The 27,221-nt window shown below is 41.0% G+C and overlaps 1 protein-coding gene across 2 annotated transcripts in view; it reads left to right on the top strand.

Annotated features, from left to right (window-relative positions):
* Nucleotides 1–1,816: 1,816 nt before the first annotated feature.
* Nucleotides 1,817–27,221, top strand: part of LOC105283627 (calexcitin-2) — a 31,132-nt gene continuing 5,727 nt past the window's right edge. The window contains exons 1-3 of one of the 2 annotated variants that reach the window (XM_011346540.3): nucleotides 1,817–2,088; nucleotides 10,612–10,685; nucleotides 25,270–25,336. In XM_011346540.3, the coding sequence (XP_011344842.1) occupies nucleotides 25,279–25,336 (58 nt within the window). In that variant the 5' untranslated portion in view covers nucleotides 1,817–2,088; nucleotides 10,612–10,685; nucleotides 25,270–25,278. The remainder of the gene's footprint in view (nucleotides 2,089–10,611; nucleotides 10,686–25,269; nucleotides 25,337–27,221) is intronic. The other variant, XM_011346539.3, reaches the window with a different exon arrangement.

Here is a 27,221-nt window from a genome sequence, read left to right as displayed (position 1 = left end):
TCCACGAGAATCTCAGTCGATTGCGGGTTACTGTTATCGGGTTACGGTAAAATTGTGCGCTCAACATCCTTAATATTTTCACACATAACTAAAAGATATTATTTTATTTAGAACTAAATAACTTAAAAACGTAATTATTACCGTCACTTTTGAATATTTTGAATATTTATGCACTATATTAAATTGTCCAAATACATTGAATAATTTAAATTTATTTAAAGAGGCAAATAATTATCCTCAATATTTCTTTTTTTAAATATTTAAATTCATTAAATATTTTTAATTCGCATGCAATATTTTAAACAGATTCATCATCGAGAGGATACGTTATTTACCGTAGATAGTGTATCAATTAAGGCAAAAATAATAAGCGTCCATTTCCGTAAAAAGCTGGTAGCATTAGAACCATGATACATCATGAGATTTAGTAAAAGCTAGTAGTAGCGTCATCAGCAATCGAGAGTATGAAAGACGTGACGTTATGAAGGAAGGTTGTGGCTCCAGCAATTTTGCTGTCAAAAGCGATATCACGAGGAGAGATAAACCTCTAGGCAGGTACTTCCTCTATCCATCCTGCCTCATGAACTCATCAAGATGATTATCGTCTATTATACGTGAGAAAGCACAACACACACTTTTTCTCACCTTTTCATTAGAGACTAAAATCCGAAAATCTTTCTTTTACAAAATAAAAATCGTTCAGAAAACTGTATTGGCACATTAAAAAAATCTCTTTTACAATGTAAATTCAAACACGTGGCAATTTATCGTATTTTATCATTTTAAAAGAATCGTTTAATCATATTTCATGTCGTCTAAGAGTACAACGATGTAATATATAAATCATATTTCATGTCGTCTAAGAGTGCAACGATATAATATATAAATTTATTATACTTGTAAAAGTTATATTGACACGAGGTAAGTTATCTAGCTGGATTGAAGGATTTGTCGTATCAGCATTGAGAAGCGAAGAGGCGAGAAATCGACGAGTCACACATCGGGAAAAGCTTACAAGTACCTGATACGGTCAATTTCTTTACATTCGGTTGCTCTCAAGATGCCGAGTCAGCAATAGTATCGGCAATTTTCTGAAACTCGCGAATTCGGCTTGGCTCGGATTTTATCTCGTCAATCTATCACCGTTCATCAATTCGTGTTCCACGACAGCGGTCGAGTATCATCCACATTATAACGAAAATCCTGCATAACAGACACTTTTTCAGTGAATCAGTGCAAGTAACGGATTGCTGTTTTACATATGTTTTTACAAATATCATTTTACTTGTATAAATAATTTTTACGTAGTCCGATTTCAATAATCGTTTTCATCGGTTTTGCATTTTATCAATTTCAATATATTGAATTATCTACAATTTTCCGAGTCATTTAACAAAGATATTTTTGGCAACATTATTTCGACAATTCCAAACAAATCCATCTGTGCTCCAATTTTTGGTAGCCCCGCCACGATAAAATAATTTACCAACGTTATTGATTCAGAGTTGGCACAGAGAACGGGAAATATTAAAAAAACCTCGTTACCTTCCAACTCGATTTTACGAAGAGCCCGGCAAACTCGCGTCACATGGACAGGAATTAAAAAATACATCGTTAATGTGCGCACGTTTTCTTAATTATTTTACACAAATGCGACGCAATCAGCAGGACCTAACAGCACGGGACAGCCTCCAGGTGGATGTGACATTGGCGCACGTGGAGTTGGCACCGCGAGTCCAGCTGACGAAGGAAATGAGCGGATGGAGCTTAAGGGGCCGGTCTGCGCAAGCACAGGTGCAAGTTCGAGGGTATAAAGAGGAGAAGCCCGAGCCCGCGGTGCGCACTTTGTGCTTCATCTGTCCGTCATACAGATCGCACGATCGGTCCCCGATACGCATACGCTCCTCCTCTTTCTCTCCGTCTTCCGCACTTTCCCTCTCGTTATTGTCCGCATCCGGTGGCTGCATTTGTTGCGACCGCATCCACTGCTTCGGTTCGTACTCGTGCGTCGCACTCTCTTCGCATAACCCCGGCCGAACTTTTCGACAAGTTGGACTCTTCACCTACGCGACAGCGCACAGTTCGCAGGTGAGTCGTAATCTCAACGTTCGCACTTCCCGTTTCCGTGTGTTCTCGCTCGATTCTCTTGTGAAACCCCGTGAGAAGCGGATTGTTGAGCATCCGTACGTTACAATTTCAAGTGGAACCGCTTCGCCTTCGTTACGCGTTCGCGTTCGTCGTATTTTGCGGGCGTGAAGAGTGCTCAGCTATTTCATGTTGCACACAAGTGGATAAGGAAACAAATTTATTGGAAGCTTTCGTTCATGTTTTGTGTGAATAAATATCAGTTGATTAATTCAGTAGTCGTTGATTTAAGCAGGACAGCGGATTGAAAAGGCTTGTCTCGCGCGAGATTTTGTCAAATGGCTCCCGGTGATCGGATCTGTCATACGGAATAATTGCTTGTCAATGCGGCAACAACTTTGTGGAAAAACGCATGACACGGCTCATATGTTGATAGCCGAAGTGTAAAGGGTTAAAGCAGATCGAGTGCGGATCGAGGTTTATCGAGGCTCGGTGCAATCGTCGTTAATTGCCCGTTAATGTAAACGGGGTTGCGTTAAATTCGTTCGATTGGGCTAAGCAAATTTGCGTCGGCATGTGCGCGTAGCGATCGCTGGATTTAATGAAATACTGTCGCAGTTTAACGGAAAATTGTCCCTCGATTAATTTTGGATTCATTGTCTGTGACATGGATATGTCAGCCTATCGTAAATTATTCAAAACTTTTGCGAATAATAAGGCAAATGTACTATATACCCTTTTAAATTTTTCAATGTAATTAAGACATGTTATAAATGAATACATTATACGTTATGCATGTTATATCATGATTGAAGCAAACGAAGAAATAATTTAAATAAAACGTAAAAAGTGAAATAATTACAATTAACAAGTAGAACATAAAAGATTCTTTTCTACCTACTAATTCATACGCAATTTGTTACATTCGATGCGATCAATAAAAGCAAGATAATGATTGTATGGTCTTGCAATATTACAACGCAGAGACTGAACTATCACGCGCGTGTGAGTTGTACAATTAAAAAAATATTCGATAAATGATTATATCTTTTGAAGAATTACTTTCACAGAAATGTAACGTCGACAGATTAAGCTGTTAACTCAATATTTGATTTTAACATAACGGTTTGCCCTTTCACACGAATTAAGTAACGAGAGTCTAAATACTCTAACGAAGTTTGATACCTCAGGCGACCCGCGCGGGATGACTCTCTCAGAACGAGAAACAGAGTGTGAGAGAGTGGAGAGTACAAAGGTGCAGCAGTGTTATTTGAAGCTTCAATTACGCCAAATGCGTGGTTCCCGCGAGTTTATTTTGCGTACACTGCCTCTTACTTTCCCCGCCACCTTTTTACGACACGTAATAACGTTGTGGAAGCGGAAAAATAAACGCGTACGGAGAAAAATAGAGATGAAACGGGAATACCTAATGTTGTTTGGACCACCTAAAGTTGTAGCGTCATAAAGCCGCACAATTATTAGAACTGGAACTCTGCCGGTCGAGAAGACAGTTATTTTCCACAATCACCAAATTTTCGTGAGAAATATGCGACACATTTACAATCGATCGCGTGAACGCTCAATAACGCGTGAAAGGAGGGACAGAAATTTTTCATACTTTTGCTGAAGCATCTGCTTTCTTCAGTTGCGATATCTTAGGTCAGTTCGCGGGGCAAATCGTTATATTATCTTGGATATCCTTCGAGTTCTACATGTCATTTGATACATGGCGTTGTCTGTATTAGTATGGGTCGATAGAAAAAGACATTCATTTTTTATGCTGCCATTACGACGCACATGTGCGTTTATTACCACGAAATCGCTATTTGATTATCGATAGGGTGCCGTGATATTTTATTCGTTGCTAACTATAGACGGGGCGAGCAGCGATGCGTATAGCATTGAAATTTGCGGGCTATTAATTGCATAAATTAATGGCGTCATTAATAAGTTTCGTGACACATATCATTCGCAGTGGTAAGAGCGACAAAGACCGCACGATTATTATTAAATACAGATACGCGCATTAATTTAAGACGACATAAAATACGGGAAATACGTTCGGCGAGAGATGCGATAGCAACATTGTGTAATATTTGATGCGGTAATATCAAGATATGAATCGTGCACTGTCTTAGATTAACTTAGTTCTCCATTTCCCCCGCGCAGTAAAAGTTATCACCTCCGTCTGGGCGCTATAAAATTTTCACGAGGTGTTCATGGCGCCGATTTCATGTACCGTAAAGTGAAATCTGATTTCTATAAGTGGCATCATCTGCATTCTCGCATGTTGCATTATTCTCCGCTTAGAGATTCAATTAGCTTTCGCGATAATGTATCTCGAAATCAAGAAAATCATGTTAAATCACATATTCTATGTGAATACGGACGTATGTCGTATACATTTAAATTGTGAATAAAAATGTTTCGCAATTAAAGGAAATAATTGATATTTAAGACATTTATCGTTACTATTTCCAAAAGTGATAATGCAAGTGGAAAAATTATATTATCTGTATGCGCGTTCATAAATGTACGATCGTGATCGATCAATCTGTACTCCATCTCGTTACGTATCCTGCTCGTTAAATATTATTGCTCCATGATCGTTTGGGTGCCGTTAAATTTTTATGAAACTATATCGGGGCACATTACTCCGCTACAAAACATAATATCGCTTTTTGTCTGCGCGAGTAACTTTTGTTTAATGCGCACACGTATGTGTGCACGTATGTGTATGTATGTATCCATTAATGCAGTATAACATGTTTCGCCTTTTCGCATGCGAAACGACAGGAGCTTCGCCGGAAAGGTCCTATTAACAGTCTCTAACGTCGACAATTCAAGTGACCGTGCATCATCCGCGTGCGGCGAATGTAAATTTCATTATCCACAGTTAATGTGATAAATGCGATAGAGCCGCACTATTCTTCGAAATTTCACGTTTGCTAATGAAATTACTGCGCAATTAATTTTCGTTTCTGCTCCGTTGCACTCAAGCTCATTGGCCAACCCACAGCCATTGCGGGTAGCTTTTTAACTGATCTTGTCTATTACACGTCGCGATCTCTCTCTTTCTCTTTCCCTTTCTCTATCGTAAGTTAATAAGTAGTATTAATTCTTGACGATACCGAAAACCTGCGATGCGAAAGTATATGTTGTTCGTTGTCATTAAATCGGGAAATTTTTGTCGTCATTGTGTTTGGCCAGCCAGCAAATAAAGCTTATTTACCCGTCCATGAAACGCGAAACGTTGGATCTTGTTAGGAGACAAAATCATCCCGAATGATGCTCATAATCTTTATTATAGTAATTTCTGTTGATTCAGCGTACGGTTTCATCCGTTTGAAATCCCGAGCGCGTTATGCATTGCAACGAAAACAAGTGAATAAAAAATATTTGTCTCCACGGGCGGTATCGCGTTTTCGATGCGATCGCATCGCGCTCTCGGCTTTATCCGCGACGTTCGGTGCGTAATATATTATCGCGATGGCATGTGATTAATGCGCGATAATGATTTCACGAGAATCGTTTGACGCGACAGTAAAGAACAACGATGGTCTAACTAATCATATCGTGCAACGGCACAAGTAAACAGAGTTTTTTCCGATCCTTTGACCCGGTTCACGGAATCACGTTACACAATCAGCATCGAAAAATTAATTTGATTGTGCTGAGAAGTTCTCTTTCTCTCTTGATGTCCCTTCATTATTACCGTTATTATCGCGCGCATTCAGGTAATGATTTTGGAGTCGCGTTTAATAGCGCGGCCCCGATGTTTTCCTCCCGTGTAGGAAAATGCGCTCGCATCCTCGACGGAATACTAAAGAAACATTTTGACGAGAAACAATCCTCTTTGCTGGGATAGTCAGGCGTGCTTCTCTTTTTCCCTCGTTAGAGGACCGTTTCGTGATCGCCCTCCAAAATTTATGACACTTCCTGCTACTTCGACTGCACGGAGCTTCAGTGTCGTGGGAATAATTCCCCGTAATCACAGACCTCCATATAATCCTTTCGTCGCGGCGTCGCGGAGACTTTTTTACTTTTGAAATTAAATCTAATGTCGCCAGATTAATCTCTTAGAAGCACAAGTTTTCCTGTAAATTTCTTTCATATATGTTTTCTCTTTCCTTTTTTATCTACTTTAGATGATCGTATATCATATTTCAAATATTGCAGTTTTAAGTTTGTCTAGCGGAAAAATTATTACGTACAGCTTGTGCGTGTATCTCCCCTGATACGAATTTCTATTTAATGATTATGATCATCTAAAGATCAAAGATAGAGCACATCTCGTACGATTATCTGTTTTGTTTCATCGAGAATGGATCGGTATCTAATACGATCTCATCCTTTACGAAAAATACCAAGCCAACTTTTCCCCTCGCTTCTTATCGTCGTTACATCGTCGCCTTGGGAATAATTTGCCCGAAGGAAACCAGTGAGCTTCGAAAAATCACCAAGATAAGAGGCGCGTTTTATCGAATATCCATAAATGCAGCCACAGTATCGTTTATTACGCAATGCTAGGCGTCCTTCTGCTTCATTATTGTTCCGTTCGACCAAATTGATACATTTCCTCGGGCAAATAAAATTTTCTTTTTACCCACTTATTATCTATATTATAAATTCTCTTTCTCCCTCTCTCTGTCTTTAAATGAGATTTTGAGTATATTATCATAATAATGATGATTATCGAATGCGAGCATTGTGAAGTCCGCGAGATTAAAGGCAAAATGTATATATACATCTTTATTGTAATCTTTTCACGCGGCTATCTTCGAAATTAGTGATTGTTGAGAGAAATGTATTAACAGAGCAACTTTAATCTGCAACATTTTTTTTCGATAATCGTCGCTTTCAGAAATAATCGCATGAGAGGATCAAAACAGCATAGCTTGTAGCTGCGGATTCGCAACGAATAAACTGAAACTGTGGAAACATGAAATGTAACAATTTACACGCTTTGTTATCTTGTTTCCGTGTGTAATCGAGCTTGTAATATAATTTTCCACTTGTTTGCGATTTGCACAGATAATAATTTTACGATAATAATTATAGTCGTGATGCATTACGAATAGTCGAGAAAAAGGCATGATAAAAATTAATAATTTAAAATATCATATATAATATTTTCTTTAGATATTTTCTATCTGTGACCGTCTGCAATGTATAATTTCTGAAAATATCCAATACGCTTTGATGGCAAGATCAGACTCTATTGAATAATTTGCAATTTTTTTCATCCGAGAGAGGTTCATCCTCATCGATTCGCAGAGTGCAGTGATGGTGCAGGAACAAGACAATGTGCACGTACGGTAAAAACTTTCTGGAATACTCCGCGCTCGATTATTTCGTTATACCCGCGAACTTTCGGATCGGAACTTATTGACGTGGAAAATTGGCAAAAATTTGCCGGACCAGAGCGAACAGCGCGTGCACAACGCTTTGGGCGATAATTTTTGTTTCCGACATATCACTTCGAAATCTGCTCTCGGCGTCGTTTCGACACATATACCGTCGAACTTTTCTTATTATTACATCGTATCACACATCGGGGAACAACGAGTGAAACGACGTGTCGCTCTAACGATTTTCACGGCGTCGATCGGCTGTAAAAAAATGCACGTCGTTCGTCACGGCGCGTGTTTCCTCCGCGCGCGTTCGCGCTGATAAATCGTTCGGCTAAGGAAGGTATCGAACACGCCGTATCAGTCCTTATAGCCATAAATTTCGTCGTCGCACAGACCTAGACCACTGTGTAACTTTAGAAACTGTTGTTCGGACCGACGTTACTGCCCGCGCAGCGCGGCGAGGATCGCATTCATTTACATTTTCATGAACAGCGAGACACACTCTAAACGCGCATATAGAAACGAGCGAACTGCGCTTTATAGTCGAGACCCTAAAAAAAAACTGCCCCCATATATTATAAGACTCATAAAATTATATAGATAAAACTCGGTCCCATATTCCGGATTATATAAATTGCTTAAAATGGATTTCATGATATAAATTTTTTTATACAATCCGTGATTTCTTAATCGATCTGTTTTATAATTGCTTTTTATAATTAATGGATTTTTTATTACTACATCGTTTGGATAAAAATTTGGATAAAAAAGCTATTGACAGCATGTATTAACTTTGACTTCAGCACTTGACTGAAAACTCTTCTTTTTGAAACTAGAGAAAAAGCCCAAGAGCCTATGATCAAAAGTTTAACGATATTGGTCATAGATCAATTTTTTAAACACTTTGGCCGATTATAGAGCAGCTAATAATCGAAGCTTTATGCAGTTTTACGCGATGCAGGTTTTGTCGCGAATCGATCGTGTAATGAAAAGTTGTATTTTAAGAGCAAGAGGGATAAAAGTAAAGCCAATGTTTAACTCGCAACGTAAAATTGGGGTTGATCTCATCAGTGATGCTGGATAAAATTTCTTTTAAGTAATTAGCATAAATTTTTTAAGTGATTATTATAAATTATACTGATTTTCCCCATAATAATAATATTCTTCTTGAAACAGAGAAATACGACATCAATCAGTACATGAAGACCCATGATAGACCATTAGTGTATCTTGTGTGTTAAACCCTTCGTAAACACGTCAGTTCGAGCGCATAAACCGACTTTGCATGCCAATCAAGAACAGGAACGTGAATTATTTGCGCAAATACAATTTGCCAATACAATTACACACTAAATTCGTCGGGTTTCTCGAATCCCTTTCTGTGAATGTTGTTTGAAAACGAAAGAGTACCCTCAGTATCTTAATTTGGTTGCAATTGTTTGCTTTATGCATTTAATTCTTTTAAATCATATAAAAGAGAGAGGAAAAGAGATAAAAGTTAAAAAAACTGTTAGTAAGTTTTTCATATATTATATCACACGTTCGATAATTTATGAGTAGCGGTACGGCAGCGCGTATGATACCATCAGTGAACCGGCTTTAATAATATTATGTATTGGTATAAAGGAATTTGTATATTTATGCGAATAGAATTAAATTAAATCGAACATTACTTTTATTACTTAGAATATCATTACAATCGCAAAATGAAGTCATTGAAAACACGTCAGAAAAAAATAAAAAATTTTTCAAATTGTTATAAATTCACAATACGATTAAACGAGTAGTATTGTTTTTCCTTCATCTCTTCTATTTTCATATAAAAATTTTTACTGCCAATATTCTTGCCAAGATAGTAAATGTGTACGTACACATTTTCAATATTTTAAATCAACTTCCTTTCCTTTCTGCGAGAGGCAACTAATTAATATCAACTTCATTAGTGCATTATTTGGGATGTTCTGCAAAAAAATTTTATATTTTCCATCTGCTAATGGTTAATATTAATAATATACACATTCTTGCTTAAATCCAAAAAAAAACCGATCTGAATCACATGTATCTCTTTTTCATGAAATTAAATTAATGAACAGAAATTTCTCGAAAGCTACGACGTTCGGGTCCTGAAGTCGAGAGGCAAGTATATTTGAAATTATCTGAACGACGACTGTAATGCGATATTACAATGTTAACTACACTTTCGCGATGGAATTCAAAGTACGTTTGCTACATACCGTTCGACTGATATTGCCGCTGCCATACGTTCCAATAACGATATTTTTACGTTTGTGTTTAACTTGTGACCGCCGCGCCGTTCATCGGCCATTCTAGCCTCCGGATATTCCCGAACTTTAATATAGTACACTCAAATTTTACAGTTGGCGCTTCTTTTCTATATAATGTTACCCTTTTTAAATAGAGCTTTAAATAATAATAAACTGACAGCCTTTTGAAGCCGACTTGTCCGGTTTTTCCCAGAAGATTTGATCAAAACAGAAACTCAGTTGACTGACGTAAGAAAATAGCATCCGTTTCGGCAATGTAAATACACACATTTCGCGTTCGAAGTAAATTAAAACCGTGAGACGAATGTGAATACATTCCGTCGTCGGATTTTCCAGGCCGGGCTGCCGCATTCCGCATGCAGAAACCGGAAAAGATATAACTCGATCGCAATCGCGACAATGCCTTTTAATCTTCTTCCCGCGGCACGGGCGGCGATAAATGCGAGACGATATTATCGCGATCACCCCTCAAGTCCCAGGGAACACGACGACCGTCGGATGCGATGCCACAGCAATTTAACGCGCCCTCTCCTACAAGTGCTCGCCACAATATGCATTCAGCACTGTCTACGACCACCGCTAAACGACGCCTTAAGTGTGGCCCGAAATGTCGGTCGCAGGAAAATCTCGGAAATTGACTGAAACGGAAAGTCGCGCAGCAGCGCGACGGAAATTGGCGGTCGGGAGTTCGAGTTGCTTTAATGGCAAAAGCGACTGTAAAACAAAAGGAACGCCGCAGTGTTAACCTGGAAGCCTTTAATTGTTCCGAGTCTCATGATTCAATATGAATAATACATAATAATAGTAAGAAATAATTAAAAGATTGATCTTTAGGATTTAACGTTGATTCCGGTAAAAAAATTCGATTTATGAATTCTGCCTTGCAGATCGTGAGGAGCCTTGGCACGTACGAAAGAACGTAGGACGATTCTGAAGACATTAAAAGAGTATTTGCCAAAAGGTGTTTGCAAGTATACTCGCTACAAATGCCGCTCGCGACGATTGCGGCCGCTTTTGATTCGCCACGTGTGTTCACATAGTCTCCCTTTGTGCCCTCCGCACGCAACTTTCAGCTTTCAGCAGCAACTCTCAACTTTCAACCTTTCTTTATATCTATAATTACGTAGCGTCAAGCCGAGCGTTACTCTGCTGTGCGGAAAGCGCAGGAAGTGCCTTTTTTTCCACGATGTGAGTTATTTTGTAACTTGAGGGAAAAAACCATTTGACGACATCCTAATAGCGTCGCTCTTTATCTCGTGCCAGCAAACTGCGATTGTCAAATAACACATCGCTCTATCTGTTCTAAAAAAGCGCGCAAATTTAATCAGAACTTGTTACAAACGTCGTAATTACAGAATTCTCATTTGCATTCAAGAACGAGAGGATCGGCTGAAGAGAAAAATTTTATTACCGCAATCGTACGTTGAAATAAAGGTCCGCAAATGCGCAATTTACTATATACGCGGTTTTTCAAGAATGAGATTATCTTTTACGTCTCGTACGACGGACGTAATCACACAAGAGTATGCTCGTACACACGCGCGACGAGTTATTGTTTTAATCATCTACGTAATTCACTCGTTGAGTATTTCGTGACGACGCGGCGACGATTTCTGCCTCAGACGCCGCTACAAAAAGGAGCGCGCTTTAATGTTTAATAAAGATTTCTGAATTTAAGATTTTAATTAAGATCCCTAAGAAAAACGTTGCTAGCAACGAGAATTGGAATGCAGTCGCGCATTGTCATTTATTTCCTTATTCTTACTCTCTCCGTCTCTCTCACTTTGCCTCTTGCGTATTTTATCTACAATTTATAATAAAAAGATTCGATTAGCTTTTAGGATCTATTCACACTTCGTTCACACATTGTCCAGGCCGATAAGATAAATTTATCGATTGGCAGCGTGTGTTCCGTTGCGTCACTTTATCTGCCGCATGCATGCGGGACGTCAACGTGGTAAATGCAAGTAAGATTGAATTCGAGTACGTGGGAAATCAATGGCCAGATGTGACTCGATGCGAGGCGAGGCCCAAATGAATGCAGCCAGCTGCGTGACGAGAGTCACAATCGATGATTAATAAATTTACGTTTGATTCATTAAACGCGTACCGCTTCGTCCAGGCGTACATACACGCCATATGACGCTGTTATTTATTTAAGACATCTCCTTTGCGAGATTGCTTGCGAAAAACTGCACGCTTCTCTGGAGACACGTTTGAACGAGTTTGAAGATCATTCTCTGCGCGGTTTGTTCGCATTAGCCGTCTATCTCGCGACAGACATCTCAGTTGGGTGTAATTTCCGGCGATACGCGTTAATTAATACTGCAAAGAGAATTGCAAAGGATACTTAATAGCATTAAGTTCGGAGAGGCTGTCGAGCGACCGGTACTTTGCAAACTCCCGTACATGTTGCAACGGCTTAGTTCGCGAAACGGTTTAGTTGACAAATACAAGGTTGCTTCTATCATAAGACGCGATCTTGTCAAAAGAAAGGCGATTAAAATGTATTCGTAAAGTTCGATTTGTTCGTGCTCCGCAACCTAATGGATTGTCACTATTTCCAAGGCATCGAGGTATCATGAGGATCGTGTAGGATTATGCGATCGCCTATCACGAGCCTAATTTTCCCCTTACTTGTGCCTCACATAGACGCATCAAAGGGCTCCATCGTGTGTCGGGAAACACGTGATTGCGCGGCTAAATTTTATCTGTAAACTTTGCGTAATTACTTTTACGTCTTTATGCAACGCACGATGTTGCTAGTGACATCGCGGCATTTTCGTAGCATCTTCGAAACGAATTGTAACACATCCATGAATGTACATGTGCATGAAATTTCACGTATAAGAAATTTTACCTTTTTTTTACGCTTCGTTTACTCTTCGTATGTCTTTCGAGAGCGCGAATTGTATTTGGACGGACCGAGGTTTCGTTTATCATCTGGAGAATAGCCAAGAACCGTAATTAATCGATCGATAGGAGCGCGACGGTAATCGGCGTCCTAATTATGCGAATTCGACAATTTCCGAAGCGGACGCGCGTAAATGCGTGGGATATGAAACTTTAGCCGCATTAGGCCCGCTACACACTAGCGGTCCGCTCACGGTCCGATCAAATTTTTCTATTGTTATAATGGAGCGGAGCGGGACTTGAGCGTTACCCGTAATGTGAATACGTCCATTATAACCAATGGAAGAATATTTGATCGAACCGTGAGCGGACCGTGAGCGGACCACTAGTGTGTATCGGGCCTTAGACTACACTGGCGCTCGATTAAATTTGGAGAGATCCGCTTACAGTCAGCGCTCCATAATTACTGGACTGACTGCACAGATTTACAAGATACGCCGTGTCTGTCGCTCAATGAACGTAACGCCGTGATCATGAATGCGATACGATACAATTACGTGGGTTGAAAGGGAAGTTTGTTATTTTTGCGGTATATTACAGCTGGTGAAAAGAGGCTGTTGAAGGAAAATGTCAATATCGATGGGAAAGCCTTTTTGCAGTTGGAAGCTTATATTTAATTTGTCGTAGAAGAGAAAACCCGTTTCTGATAGAACTTACAGAGCTTCCACGAGGGAAAAGTATGATAACTTTAGTAATGACTTCATGCTAAATTTCATGTCTGACAGAGTTTATCATTATTTTTCCATTTCGCCATTCGAAATATCCCGTCTTACTCTGCTGTCTGTTCTCTGAGCAGAACGTATCATTTTCATAAAATATTCGGGAAAAATTAAAGATAACTGAACAAGTGCGGAACAAGTTCCGTCATTGTACCGATCTGGCTTCATTATGTCGACGATTATAAGCTCGATGATCCTACGGAAAGCCGATGTTGCAGTAACGTCTGCAATATGGGATTAACTTCGTAGTCGTTATATCACGTACACGGGTCTAATCCAATCTATTTAAGCCTTGTGTCGGACGATCACGAACGCTGAATTGATAATAAGCCGCTCGCGAGTCCGCCTCTAAGTCTAATATTAGATTAACTCTAATCGAGCAATCGTGCCACGGGGCATCCGGACTGTCCGTTCGAATCATGCGATCCGAGGCGTGCGCTTGACTTCGTTCTTCGTAGTTTGACACGTCGGATGCTAATCGAAGATGCTAATCGGATATTAACGGCGGATAACGGCGGACGTACGATCAAGCGGACCCCGGTCAATTAGACGAAGCCACGACATGCGCCTGTCGTTATGCACATGCATTCGTCTTCGCGAGATTCGGCTCCGCTGAAACCGCTAGGCGCGGTGGCGACGGCTCCGCACGGGATGTCGAGCGGCAAAATGTCAGTGTCGCGCGGGCACGTAACGAAGAACACGCTTCAAAGAGAGTGTAAAGGACAGGGGGCGGTTGGGACTTTGAAGGCGGCTAATTTAATGGTTGCGCAGGCCGCGCCGACGGCGACGATGCCTCGATCGATCATCGGGGGAGCAGGGACCCGGCTCGTGCTGCTGCGTGGCAGAACCGGTGCCTCCGGGTCCTCTGCCTCTGCGTCGTCCAATTCGTGGCAACGTTCGTTCCTGTGCCAAGCCTGTGTACCTCTGATCATCAGCATCCTCTGAGCATCAGCAGGCCGCGGGCGGCACGCGACAGTTTTAATCGGAAATTCTAGACGGAGTTCCGCACGCGCGTCGCGAAAAACGTATTGGCGTGTACATGCGTCTACGCTTTGCCGCACAAAAGCGCCTAATTAATTTCGAGCGACTTTTCCGCGCCGTAGGCAGATCTTGATGCTACAACCCGCGAGTCGACCTCGCCCGCTCCACCTTAGACTCGTACCTGCGCTCGCGTCGACGATACGTAAGAGGAATTCGAGCCGCATCCACCTCGAGAATTACGAGCGGGATGGGATTTATGATAACACTCGCACAATCTCGCGGAAACTCGTGCGTCTCTCCGCCTGAATGCGTTGAGAAATTGGATTATTTCGACTGAAATTCCATGCTCTTAAAAGATGGATATTGTCTGCTGCAAAATAATCATATGTTGTTCTCAGGTAAAGGTTTGTTGTAGGGCTCGCTATTATACGTTTAAACGGAAACACGTTTACACGTATAATTAGCATATCCGTTCAGTAGAAACGTTTTCCCGAATATACGTGTTTTAAGGTATTATACGTATAAACGGAAAACGTTTACACGTATATTAAACGTTTATTTGTTTATAATCGCGCCTTACGTATAAACATTTTTCTACAAGTAAACATTTTTCTCCACCTCTTATTTTTAATTTCATTGGCTCGTCATTGGCTTGTCATTGACGTTACACCATGTCGACGACGACGACGACGACGACGTTGCACCACGTCGACGACGACGACGACGACGTTACACCACGAGGATAACACAAGCTGAAATTGGTTGCATGTAGTCGATTACCGCATAATTTCAAGTTATTGACCTTCGAAGACTACTTCACATCTTCGAAGCTTCGATCCTTAATTCGTATAATAAACGTATAATAATCGTATAATAAACGTTTAAACGTTTACCCACAAGTAAACGTTTTTCTGGAAATAAGTGTAAACGGATAAACGTTTAACGTTTACACGTATATTCGATAAACAAAATAAAATCAGAGCCCTAGTTTGTTATAATTGAGATGTGAAGGAACATCGTTCCATGCAAATTCGCAAAATAATTCAATATCGTTGCAACTGCAGCTTCAATTCAATCCCTGTCAGAAACAACAGCTTGGCCGGTCCGGTATAGCGGCCGGTTTGTTGATATGGTTTACTAAAGGACAGAATTCGGGTGCGCGAACGTGTTGTATTCCAGCGACGTGAAGACCGGCATAATACGGTCGCCGTAATTACTCGGTTAATAAGCGGGGCAAGGTAAACAGTTTCACGCCGGGAGACTCGTATAGGTAGATAACACAGTCAGGTAAACGTTTAATCGACTTAATACAGCGATCAAATTTGCCGTGAACCTCGACGTACCAATTTTCCGCCGCGCGTGGCAATTGCCCCTGATTGTTACGCGTCAATGAAAATAACGGGGTATGAAATAATCAATGTAGATCGTCGAATGCACCGCATAAGGAAAGCAACGCATATCCGCCGATGTATTCGTAGCGTTGTTTGAACAGACACGCGATATTTTCGTAAAATCTTCACGTACAGAGGCGCATTTGTACTCGTGTTTTACCGGCAGGTATGCATCATGAGAGTCATCGATTCGATATCTGATACCTCGGAGCCACAAACGCGAAACCGCGCGTTTTATTTGCATTAAAGTCGTAGGATTCAATATTTTTCAGCGTACTGAATAAACTGCGCGAGAATTTAATATCGGTCGGAGCAGGCGTCGATTATACGCGATCGTGGATATTACCCTCCCTCTATCGTTGAATGCGCTTTATTCTGCCGAGTTTGTTTAATCAGGTATACGACGGCACACATTAAATGGAGGATTAGCAGCTCACCGCGAAGCGCACTTTTATTGACTCTTTTGTCCAACGCACATTTTGAAAAGCGCGTTTAAGCTAGCGTGCACGGTTCAAAAGTTTCCTCGTATCATCAATGTAAGCACCAAAATGAGCGAGTATCGTGCAAATTCGAGCGAGGTCGAGTGAAAAAAAATACCACGATGAAGCAGCTCATGTTTTAAACGCGCACCGGGCTCGATCTGCGCGATGATATATTGCTCACAAAAAACTACTGCAATTTAAATGAAAATTTATACAAACATCAGATATTACAATTCAGGACGCGAATCGGAGCGAAGTACGAATTGTCCCATCGAGAAAACGATTCACCCGTTTCGCGCAAATATGATAGATTGATCACTTTTCTTATTGCGAATATTACATTAATCATACGAATTCGGATTCGCAAGAGATTATTCCGATCGAGTGTCGAAGCACGAATTTGATTGTCTTACCTCGTCAGTTTCCGCGAACTTTCCTGGAAGTTAGATTGCCGGCAGTAGATTGGAAGTGTATCGAGTGTTTCCTTAAACGAGGCGAAGCAATCGGGTGAAATAATTAAATAAGACGCAGTTGGCACTCGACTTCGCGCGCGATATCTCACCCCACCATCCAGCTTAACGGGGAGTTAATTTCTTCTGTACCGCAGGGAACGGGCGAAATCCCCATTTTAAAATCTTCCCCGCGATCCTACGGCGATATTCGCCGCGCAGGACATACTTATTCCGCTACAAGGACGTACCACACATGTATATTTTACGTTGCCGTAATTTCACTGCTGCAAGTACAGTCATAACGAGACAAAGTATGAGCCCGAGGAGCTCCACGAGCGATGATCGGATAGAATGATGATCAGATCAAATATGCACTCTTCAATCTTCTTTTGGCTTCTTCCGCTCCGTGTACGCGCACGAGCGGATTGTATCAAAGTGGGTTAATTAATTCGATGTGACATTCGTAATGTGAATCGGTTACGGTTATATTTGAGGTAGTGGTTTGTGTTTGCAATATGAGCAGTTGTGACTGAAACGACTTGCGGCTTTATCCGCGGAGAATCACATTTTGCGAGCGGCATCAATTTCCGATCTTTCGTGTAAAACTTTTTACGTCTAAGCACGTTAAAGCTGATGAATTCCGTTCTGCAGTCTTATGCATGCACTCATACTGCACTCACCTTTCGATCTTTTAATTCCATCTTTATGTTGGGTGAGGCATGTTAGTTGGTGAGAGAGAAATATTGAAAATGTAATGCTACTCGAGAAGTTAAAACTATTGGGTTATAACATATATTCGTCCTATTTGTTCAGTGTTTTTAATAATGAATATATGTTACGATGCATATTATTAAAAACATTGAAAAACGGGATGAATATACGTTACGGCCCAATAGAATTGTAAAATTAGTATCGAATTTGACTGGATCAGCAATTATTGAGAGTTCTTCAGGCAAATACAAAAATTACCAATTAATAGATCGAAATATCAAGAAAATAGAAGACAGTAGACACAGAAAAATTATGTACTCGCTCTGTTTTGCACATCATAAGACTGTAACGTGATGAGGAATCATCAAGACGGATAACGAGAACGATCAATGGTGTGTAATTTAGTGAGCTACTTATATAGATGTAGCGGGTGGTGCACGTGTATCTTATTCAAGTGTTAGCGAAGTCTCGGCCGGGAGCCGAATAAATGCGACCGAATTCAAACGAAACTTCCGGCTTCGTTTGTGCGACACGAGGATGATTTGTCACTGTTCAGTACGTTACAACTGTACCATTTAAGACCAATTGGCATCACAACGAGACCATAATGTCGTCAATGGGATCTAATATTTTTCCGCGAAATGAGAAACGTGGACGTTTCAGCAAATGGCTTTTCCTCTTACGATCGTAATTAGAACTTGTGGCGACGTTTCTAATCTTGATAGGGTCATTGTTATTGCGATTAACAACTGTCGGTTGTGTTTCCCTTCAGGCACATTTATATTTTTATACACTTTTATAAATTCACTCATTTTTATAAACTCACGAGCTATTTTGCTTTTTTTTTTAACGGCGAATCAATGTAAACACAAGTGTCAGACTTCGATAGTAAAAAGGATATATAAAAATTTGCAATTGGCATGTGAGCGTCAGGCAATTTCAGCTCAATTTGTTTTTAACCGCATGAAAAGTTATAAAGCTTTGCGATAGTAGTTTTCCTATCATTTGCTTTTTTTCGTTTGATTCCTTGCAACATGCGTGTGTGTTCTTTCCTATATTCCATAAACGAGAAAACATTCTATCCTCCAAAACTATTTGATCGACGGATTTTACATATTTTTATTTGCATGACGTCTCCCGCGTGTGTTATTGCACGCGCGCGCTCTCTTGGAACTTTAAGCTCAGCGCAGTTGACATTGTTGCTCCCGGTGGCCGAAAGTCATAATAGCAAACGTTGCAAGAACATCCACCCATCGTGTTGCTGTCATGAGTGCAACTGTCTTCATCGTTATCGTGCACGTCCCTCCACCTAAACTTGCCTCTTTCTGACATGTACCTTCACTTTACTTAAGTTTTACATTACTGCGAGACACCGCTTTGGAAAAAGCGGTCACGCTCATCCAAAAAGTTAATACGCCTGCATCGTACGATAACGCTCCTTCCAGAGACTTGCTCTCGTATCACGCGCAGGATACGACATGTCGAAACCTCGAGGGAAGATCCGCCCCGAAATATTACCCTTATGAGAGTCTCAGGGACTTAACTTATCCCTGGAGAACAGGCATTTTTCTTTGTGACATGAAAATGATGTTTCAGAAATTATGTGACGTGGCGTCAGGCTGCATCTATCCTCGCTCGTCTATATACCAAAGTGTTACGTCTCCGTTTCGCATACACAAAATTGATAAAAATTTCAACGTTAATTTAATAAAAAAAAAGAAAACAATGTTCAGTAACAAAATGCACGGTATCGATTCATATTTTGCGTGATGTGTTTCATTCTAAAATTACGGCGAGTTCGGAACGTGGTGAAAAAGTTTCACTGTGATTCTCTTTTGTTGCTTGATGTTTAATCAGGATTGTATTTCCTATTTGCAAATTGTTTTAGTTGCGATACGTCCACATACTCGCAAACTGACACAAGCTGTAGCACGTGACGTCGACGTTGGTTCTCTCACTGAGAGATGGTTGTTTCTTTTTAAACTCGCGCCGAGCGTTTGAGTAATGTAAAAGAGGACTTTTGTCACTTTTATCGTTGTCAGCGGGCACGACGTTTAATTTACACGCTCGTTTCTCTTTGCTTAATTAGATACCGTTGCGAAGAGTGCGCGGAGTTGCACGATTCAAATCGATTTTTGAAAGCCCTTTCTGACAACGCAATAAATTTCCATCATGCTCGTAATTGCCACCGATTTCCAGCACAACGAGCGTACTTAACGGATTTCGCGTTTGGCGTTTTATTCTATCCTTTTTTCTTTTCATTCCTGCCTAACAGGCCTATAAAAATGTTACAGTCCACCGCGCTCTTGACCAAATTTTCTCGTAAAGTTTTCTCATTAATCGCCATGTGTGGCACACATACGAGCCATTAGCACCCCGATTAAAATATGAAGTGAACGTGATCGCTATTCGCGCGATTCGCCTGACAGGACATTTCTCGCTCTTCTGTCCGCTCGTTATATCGAGATAGAGCCAGCACAAGCGAATAATTGACGGGTCATTTCGATTTCATTGCACGTTGCACGTAATGCCATCGATGCGTGTCAGACCGGAGGGGGGGTTCACGCGCAACCGTCCAAATTTAGTCACGGTGGTACCGCTCCCGTTCGAACGACAATTATTGAATTTTCATTACTTATTATTGGCTGCGCACTAACATTTACGAAAGCTGACGCGAGCTTTATGAGCTCCTCTTCTCCGGTAAATTAAATATTGCAAGACCACGTGGAATTTAATCTGATTAAATCGTTTGTCGACGCACTGGAAAATTATTATTGCCAAACGGAGAGTGAATATTGCGAAAAAAGAGAGAGGGAGAGAGAAAGAGAAATCTTTCGAACATCGCGCAGATTTTTGTCCTGATAATCCAGCACACACTTTAGCGCGGCACTTAGGATTAAACAAACAGCTCTAGTTAGCGCGTCTGTTATCGTGATCTGAGAATGACAAGAATGATATACGTGGCTGGATGCGGACAGTGTGATTTAATTAAACATTAAAAGCCGCCCGCGGTACAAGTAGGCCACTCGCGTTGCTGACGGACTCTCCGATTCAATGCTGGAACTGCTCGTCACTCGTCACTGTGTCACGTAGATATCTTTAGCCTGCCTCGCGTCATTAATATCATACTTTTCGAAGAATTCAGGATGCGTGTGAGCTCTGTACGTTAAATATTAATTGAACGATTACCACATGTGAATTTGAATTTATTTTGTGTCATGATGCGCTACCATTCTTGACGACTTGAGTGGCGTCACGTAAAATGCCTGTGTTGCGTGTATCATTATACCGATTGTCTCCGTCAAGCCTGCGGTATCGGAAAAAGCGCAGTATTTTACAAACTCGTCAGCGGCTTTATATCCCGTTACCGTTTTGGGTCATCTCGCGTATTTGCCTTCCCAAAATTTGCGAAACAAATCCGCACGCGGTGAAACCGAGGTTGGGCTTTCGTGAATATTTTTCCCCGCTGAGTACGCATATCTCGCGCGCATTTACCACGTATAATCCGCATGATAACATCGCAGAAAGATTGAACATCTGCGTGCTTCTCTTGGGAAGACCCGCAACGAAAGAAGGAACGGCGGCTGGAGGTACGACGTTATTTACGACGAAATTAATGCGACCAGCATGCACCTCAAAGCACATCTAACGCTTTCAGGAAAGTGAAGTACAGTGATAGCGACAAAGGAAGACGGAATCTTACAAATTCTGTATTATTAATGTACGAACGACGTGGCGGTAACTTTAATGGATTCCACTTAGAAGGAGATGTAAACGAAATGAGAGCAATCTGAGGAACGTAGATTGACTCGTTGCACAAGTTTCGTGAGAATTTGCGTCGAGGAGAAGAAAAAGTACGGAATAACGCGGAAGAATAATTATTCCTGAAAAATTAACACTTGCCAGAGAAGACAATTTATATAATCCCATTAAAAGGTTTGAGTAGTCAATTTTCGTTATCATTTCATTTCATTCATTTTATTACCTACATTTTCTTCTTATGGAATCGAATACAATTCTTCGTCAGTCGTCGTGTGCATATTAACGGTAAACATCAGACAATTTGGTGACTTTGCTCATGAATTGTAAATTGCACGCAACGGACGTGGAAAATTATTTAAAAGCGACGAGTTCTCGCCAGCAAATGCTGCGTTTTACGTACCGTCCGTGCTGCTCGCGTACTTAAATGTGACGACAACGGGAAAGTCATAACCGCTTTTCCGCGTGGACGTGAGGTCCGTTGAAATATTATCAGGTTGAAAGTGCCGAGTGAGTACGTCAACATTCCGCGAGAGGTTTCAAAAGGAGCGCGATTCCTCGTTATAGAGCTCAAACAAAGGCACGAGCAAGAGCGGAGACAGAGAGGGAACGGCAAAATCATAAATAGAGAAAATTGCGATTTGCAACTAACATCGCGCGTGCGGGTAATCTGCTGCAAGCTGGACGAAATATTAATCGTAGAGATAGTTTGCACGATACACATTCGTAAATAGATTTTCACGCAGAGATTTGAGATATTATGCTCAATAAGTACCAAGGAATAAATCTGGCATAAATTTTCCAGAAGCGATCTATTTCCAGCAGACATCAGGGAATACGATTTCCATTACGCAGTATTTTGCAGATTAACGAAGCGATTCACGCGGTTTCTCCGTTCCGCGAAAGGATAAACGGAGTTTTCCTCGATCTCGTGAGGTGCACCCGACAAATGGCGGAAACATCGGTATGACCATCATGGCAAAGTTTTCGTGGAGTGCAGCTCGTATAAGGGCGCCGACTTTCCTTACACTTTCCTCCTCAAAGTTCACCAGGCGATAACTGAAGCGGTCTTACCAAAGTCCTGCGTTTTAGTGTATAGTCCTTCAAGTTGGAACGTTCCGGTAAAACGACACGTCGTGTCAAGGACTCAGCTTTAATCGTCGCATCAATAATGCAGTTACGATACTCCTTTGTAAAAGTCTATTGAAAAAATTAGAGCTAGAAATCAGATAACTCCTCCGATTCTAAATTGATTGAATCTCTCTTCATAAAAAACATATCTTTGCAGTTGAGCTTTTTATATGAACTATGTATATGACAAATAACGTTATCTATATATTCAATTGATCAATATAGTTTTAATGTAACTGATTAGATAATGTAACGTTACGTTATATTATCCAGATAGTCTGGCGTAGTGCTTCGCACAGATAACAGGAAACCACAGTGATATAGCGATAGTATTTCGTCCCTATCCTGTACGCATATGCTTATGGCGCACAATGATTTCTGCATCATGACACTGTGATCTTTGTACGCTGGTACATCATCGCGTGGATACAATGGGTGTTGCGGAAAATGTTAATATATCGCAAATACATAAATCGTAATCGAAGACGAGTAACGGAACAAGAATAAAAATTAACAGGAGAGTTTCGCGAAAGCTGCCGACCAAATCACATTACTTTTAATTAAACTGCACCATGAGATCGGAAGTTCGCGAAAGTCTGCGAATTTCCTATATCGAATTTTAATTACCTAACGATGAACGTACACAGCATTGCGCACGCACACGCACGTGGCGCGTGACTGTCCAGACTCATATTGTTACATGGAACTCGCGCGCCAAATTGTTCATTTAATTAACTAGTAGAATTAACTATTAAGCTGCGGACAATGCGGACCACATCGATACTCCGTAGCCGCTTCTGCCACGTCAGTGTCATTAACTAGGAAGCCCGATCGCAAGATAAATGTACACGCTAGCGTCTCGGTGTATGAATTGACGTCAAAATCGACCTTGGTGCACATTGCAATGGTGATTTAAAAATGTGAAATTAATCATTCCACAATGATGACGATTATTAGACGTTATTGTCTCAGTCGCAGTCACTCAAGAATATTACACAGTGTCACAGTGTGACGGAGTCAATTGTATCGGTCCTTTCATGATGAAAGTTTAACGTTATATTTTTTGTTCGGAGGGATTCTCATAATCGTCTTTAATGCGACGTAACAGGAATTTAATTTGCATTAATTACCTACCCGCAGCGTTGCACCAAAACTGTTTGAAATCGTTTTTACGCGAGTTCTTGTATCGACGCGTCCCCGCGTTGCTGGAGGCGTTCCGCGAGCGTGAATGAGATTTTAAGGATTCAATTATTCAGGGAGATACTTAAAAACGGGAGACAAATTTTGTCCGCTGAAAGCTGCATAAAATTGCTTTCGGTGCCGCGAACGTTCATTCTTGCTATCCACGTGAAAATCCAGATAAAATCCGACAGACGACTCTGCTGAAAAGCCGACGTTAAATCAATTATTTCGATTGATGTATTGAGCAAATTGCAATATTGTGTGATTGATTCATATAATAAAATCAATATAATCCCGGAAATATTAAAAGGATAAGAACAAAGCATAAAATGTCCTGTAAAATTCGCAATCACTAGTCAATCATTTTTACCAATTATTCGGAATTAATTACATCGTGCACGAATTAGATCACTAATGCAAAATTCATGTGACATCAACCATAACAAATGGCAAGAAAACATTGCCAATGCTCAATGTAAATGAATTAAATAAGCATTCGTTAATTAGTCGAATGAGTGCGAATTCGTGTTATATTATACTTATTCGTGATTGCATGTTTATCGCGGAAAATTGTCGAATAGGTTTACAAGAGGAATATGCATCCGAGCTCTAAAATCTATCGTCGGCGTTTGCTTCATTATTAATCTCAATTTCACTTAGTTCAAGCAATCTTTGCTGTATTGCACATAATCTTATATTATGCATTTTTAATACATAGGACATTACGTAGAAGTCGCGCGTTAACCGAATTAGCGGCGCTACTCGCGTTATTAGATTTCACATTAAATTACGAAGCCGCTTATCGGAGGGACGCATCTCCTTTAAAAGAAAATCGGGGTCGTTTATCGCGATATAATCGACAATTATCGACTGTTTTTATATAGACCGATCCAAAAATAAAAAAAAGGAGGAACTGCGTGAAGGAAATACGATATACGCCACGATTACGTCCCTGTATACTTACGGTATCGTTGGATGACTCGAGTTACCGGTACATCGGTGTGCGGCGTGAAAAATTATGACGAAACGTGCGTCAGTAGGTGCTAGGATTGCACGGTTTTATCGCTTTACTTAGAAAAGTCTTTTTTGAACTCGAGAGATTATTATATAAAGGCTGATGCCGCGCTGGGAAACACCGCAGTCGTGCCAGACGGAAGAGAGTGCAGGAAAGCTCTCTAAAACCTATTAATCGTTCCTCGCAATCTCAGTCGTAAACGTTGCTGTTTTTTTATCGAACCAGTTGACTCGTGTAATTAATTATAGCTGAGATTACCATGCGTTTCTCTACGACTCGCCGCCATTGTAAACGATTCCGTTTGATTTTATTCCAATCATTACGTTAATTGTGAGATTATATCGGCGACAATAACGTCGGGATGAATGTCTTACCGTAGTACTTTAAATTCAATCATATTCTCGTATTTGAAAATATCTCGAAATTAATAAATATATTGTATAATAGATAAATGAAAAATGTACCCACCACTATACTCACAAGAGAACGCATTTATTTAATAAACATTATTGATCGAATCTCTGCAAGACAAGCAACGAAGATCAACATTTTCGTTAAAAAAATTATAAATCACATTATAAACCGTCTTCATGTTTTCACAATGACCTCGCGGATATCAGACCGAATTGCACGTACAAAGTAACTTGATGTGCACACACACACACAGAAGCGAGACATGATTACTTTTTACTCTCGAGATAAAAGAGGGGTCGGTCGCTCGAGACAATCGACCCTGATCGTCACTCGATCGCGAACGAATATTAACACCGCGCATACATCTAACGTACCCTTCTTTCTTAATTTCGCAGGGTCCAAAGATGCCGCTATCGGAATTTCGCAAGAAAAAATTACTCTTCGTCTTCAACGCTTTCTTTGGTAAGTACGTCATCGTGCTAGCTTAAATTAATTTTGACAGACAATTATTAACTTGTATTAATATCCTGTTATTAAGAACGGCGGCGAAAATAAAAATGCCATCATTCCCACCGGTATCGTATTAATATTGCTAAAGATAAATAAAATTCTCAATATTTATAATGCAATATTTATAATGGAAAATACGAAGCCATCGATCGCTCGGAAAGCTGGATATTAAATGAAGGCAAATAATGGCAACGAAGCTGTCTCAACCGTAATATGAGCGATATTTTTAGCTCCTTCAACCCGACTTTACGCCATTCACTCTGACGAGATCTCAGTCACCCCTTTCTTGCGATTGTTTATACTTCACATAATGATCAAGCACACAAAAGTTTCCGCGATCTAAATTGTTTCGTTCGCTTCGTCCATGATAGGGAAAACCATATTGCGACGGTGTAATTTATCTCTCGTTTTCATCGTTCCTCTTTTCACAGAAGAATAATATTATACATTTCGCGCCCAAAGGCAAGTAAATCATTTGTATTAATTACGCGAGTGATGTGATTAACTGGTTGGCGCTGAGCAGTCGCTGTTCGAGCAATGATCAAGAGAGAGAAAGAAAAGTAATTGAAAGCACCTCAGATAGAATTATCGCGTCAAGCAAGTTTCGTCAGTCAGTCTTCCAACTCTTGCGGGCACTTGAGCGCTGCAATTTCTCTTTGGCGTACAGTTTAGCCCGTGTTACTGTCCGGACGTGGAGAACGACGACAACACAACGAGCGAACAGTTTTCCCCGACATTTCAAGATAACATTTACCATCCCCGCAGCGCTCGTTTGGACGAAAATCTCTTCCGTCGTTCCGTACATCTCGACGAAACAAATCCTCATCGAGCGCTAACGTAACGAACGAGGTGTCGCTCCCTTTCCTGATGGCGAATATCCTCCGCCGCCCCTCGGCGTCCTTGTGTCGGGATTCTCTTGATTCTCTCCTAACGGCCCTATTTCACTCGACTTCCTCTGGCTTCTCCGCCTCTCTCTCTGGTCCAAGGAAAGCTGTGCAAGCCGTATCGTTTCGACACGAATGAAATACGGAGTCCGCCCGAAGGGTCGCCCTCGTGGCCTCTCACGCGGCTCTTTTCGAGGGGATGAAAACGAGAATCGGAGGCTTGCGCTCGCGAGCGTTTTATACGGTCTCCATGTGGTACCTATGCGTTCGGCCATTTGGCCAAGAGTGCGGCGGGGTGTGTATACGTGTATTTATGGTACGCTGGGAACTGCGGGGAAGATAAACAATAGACGCCGTCGGGGCTGGTTCTAAGCATTCCAGGGGTTCCTCCGCCGCGTTATGACGTGTGCGCGTGTTCTAATTCTCCGTGCGTGCCCGCGTGATACGTTTCGTGGACAGGATCGTTTCAAAGGCTCTCGCAGACCCTTAAATGCGATTTTTTCTTCTTCTAGGGGACCCGACCGCTCATCATATCGCACCGTATCAGATGTAATAAGACAGCATCACGTCTCGCGTTAACAGTAGAATCTCCATTTATTTCGCGATAAAGCTGCAGAAAATAATTGCCTGGCCACCGGAGGGAGAGGAGGACGTGGCGTTTCTGGGCTCGCACTTCGCTTTGAATTGGAAATGAGGCCGCGTGTGAAATTAGATCTGGAAAAGTTGAGACTCCGTCAGAACTTTCGCGATCGTTGGATTTTGCGGGCACGTTAAAAATTTGTGTCTGGCATCTCGTCGGGTCTTCGTTAATCTCGATCTTGCAATTTTCAACGATATTTCGAGAAATGTATCTACTATTTTCCGTGTCTTTTTCCCGCGGGTCCCGGACGTTTCTTTCGGCAGACACGCGGGCTCCATCGCATTCCGCTTGCGGTGTCTAATGGATGAAACGA

This window comes from Ooceraea biroi, chromosome 4 (genome assembly GCF_003672135.1).
Source record: "Ooceraea biroi isolate clonal line C1 chromosome 4, Obir_v5.4, whole genome shotgun sequence".
Classification (NCBI taxonomy): Eukaryota; Metazoa; Arthropoda; class Insecta; order Hymenoptera; family Formicidae; genus Ooceraea; species Ooceraea biroi.
This window is presented reverse-complemented; position numbering and strand designations above follow the sequence as displayed.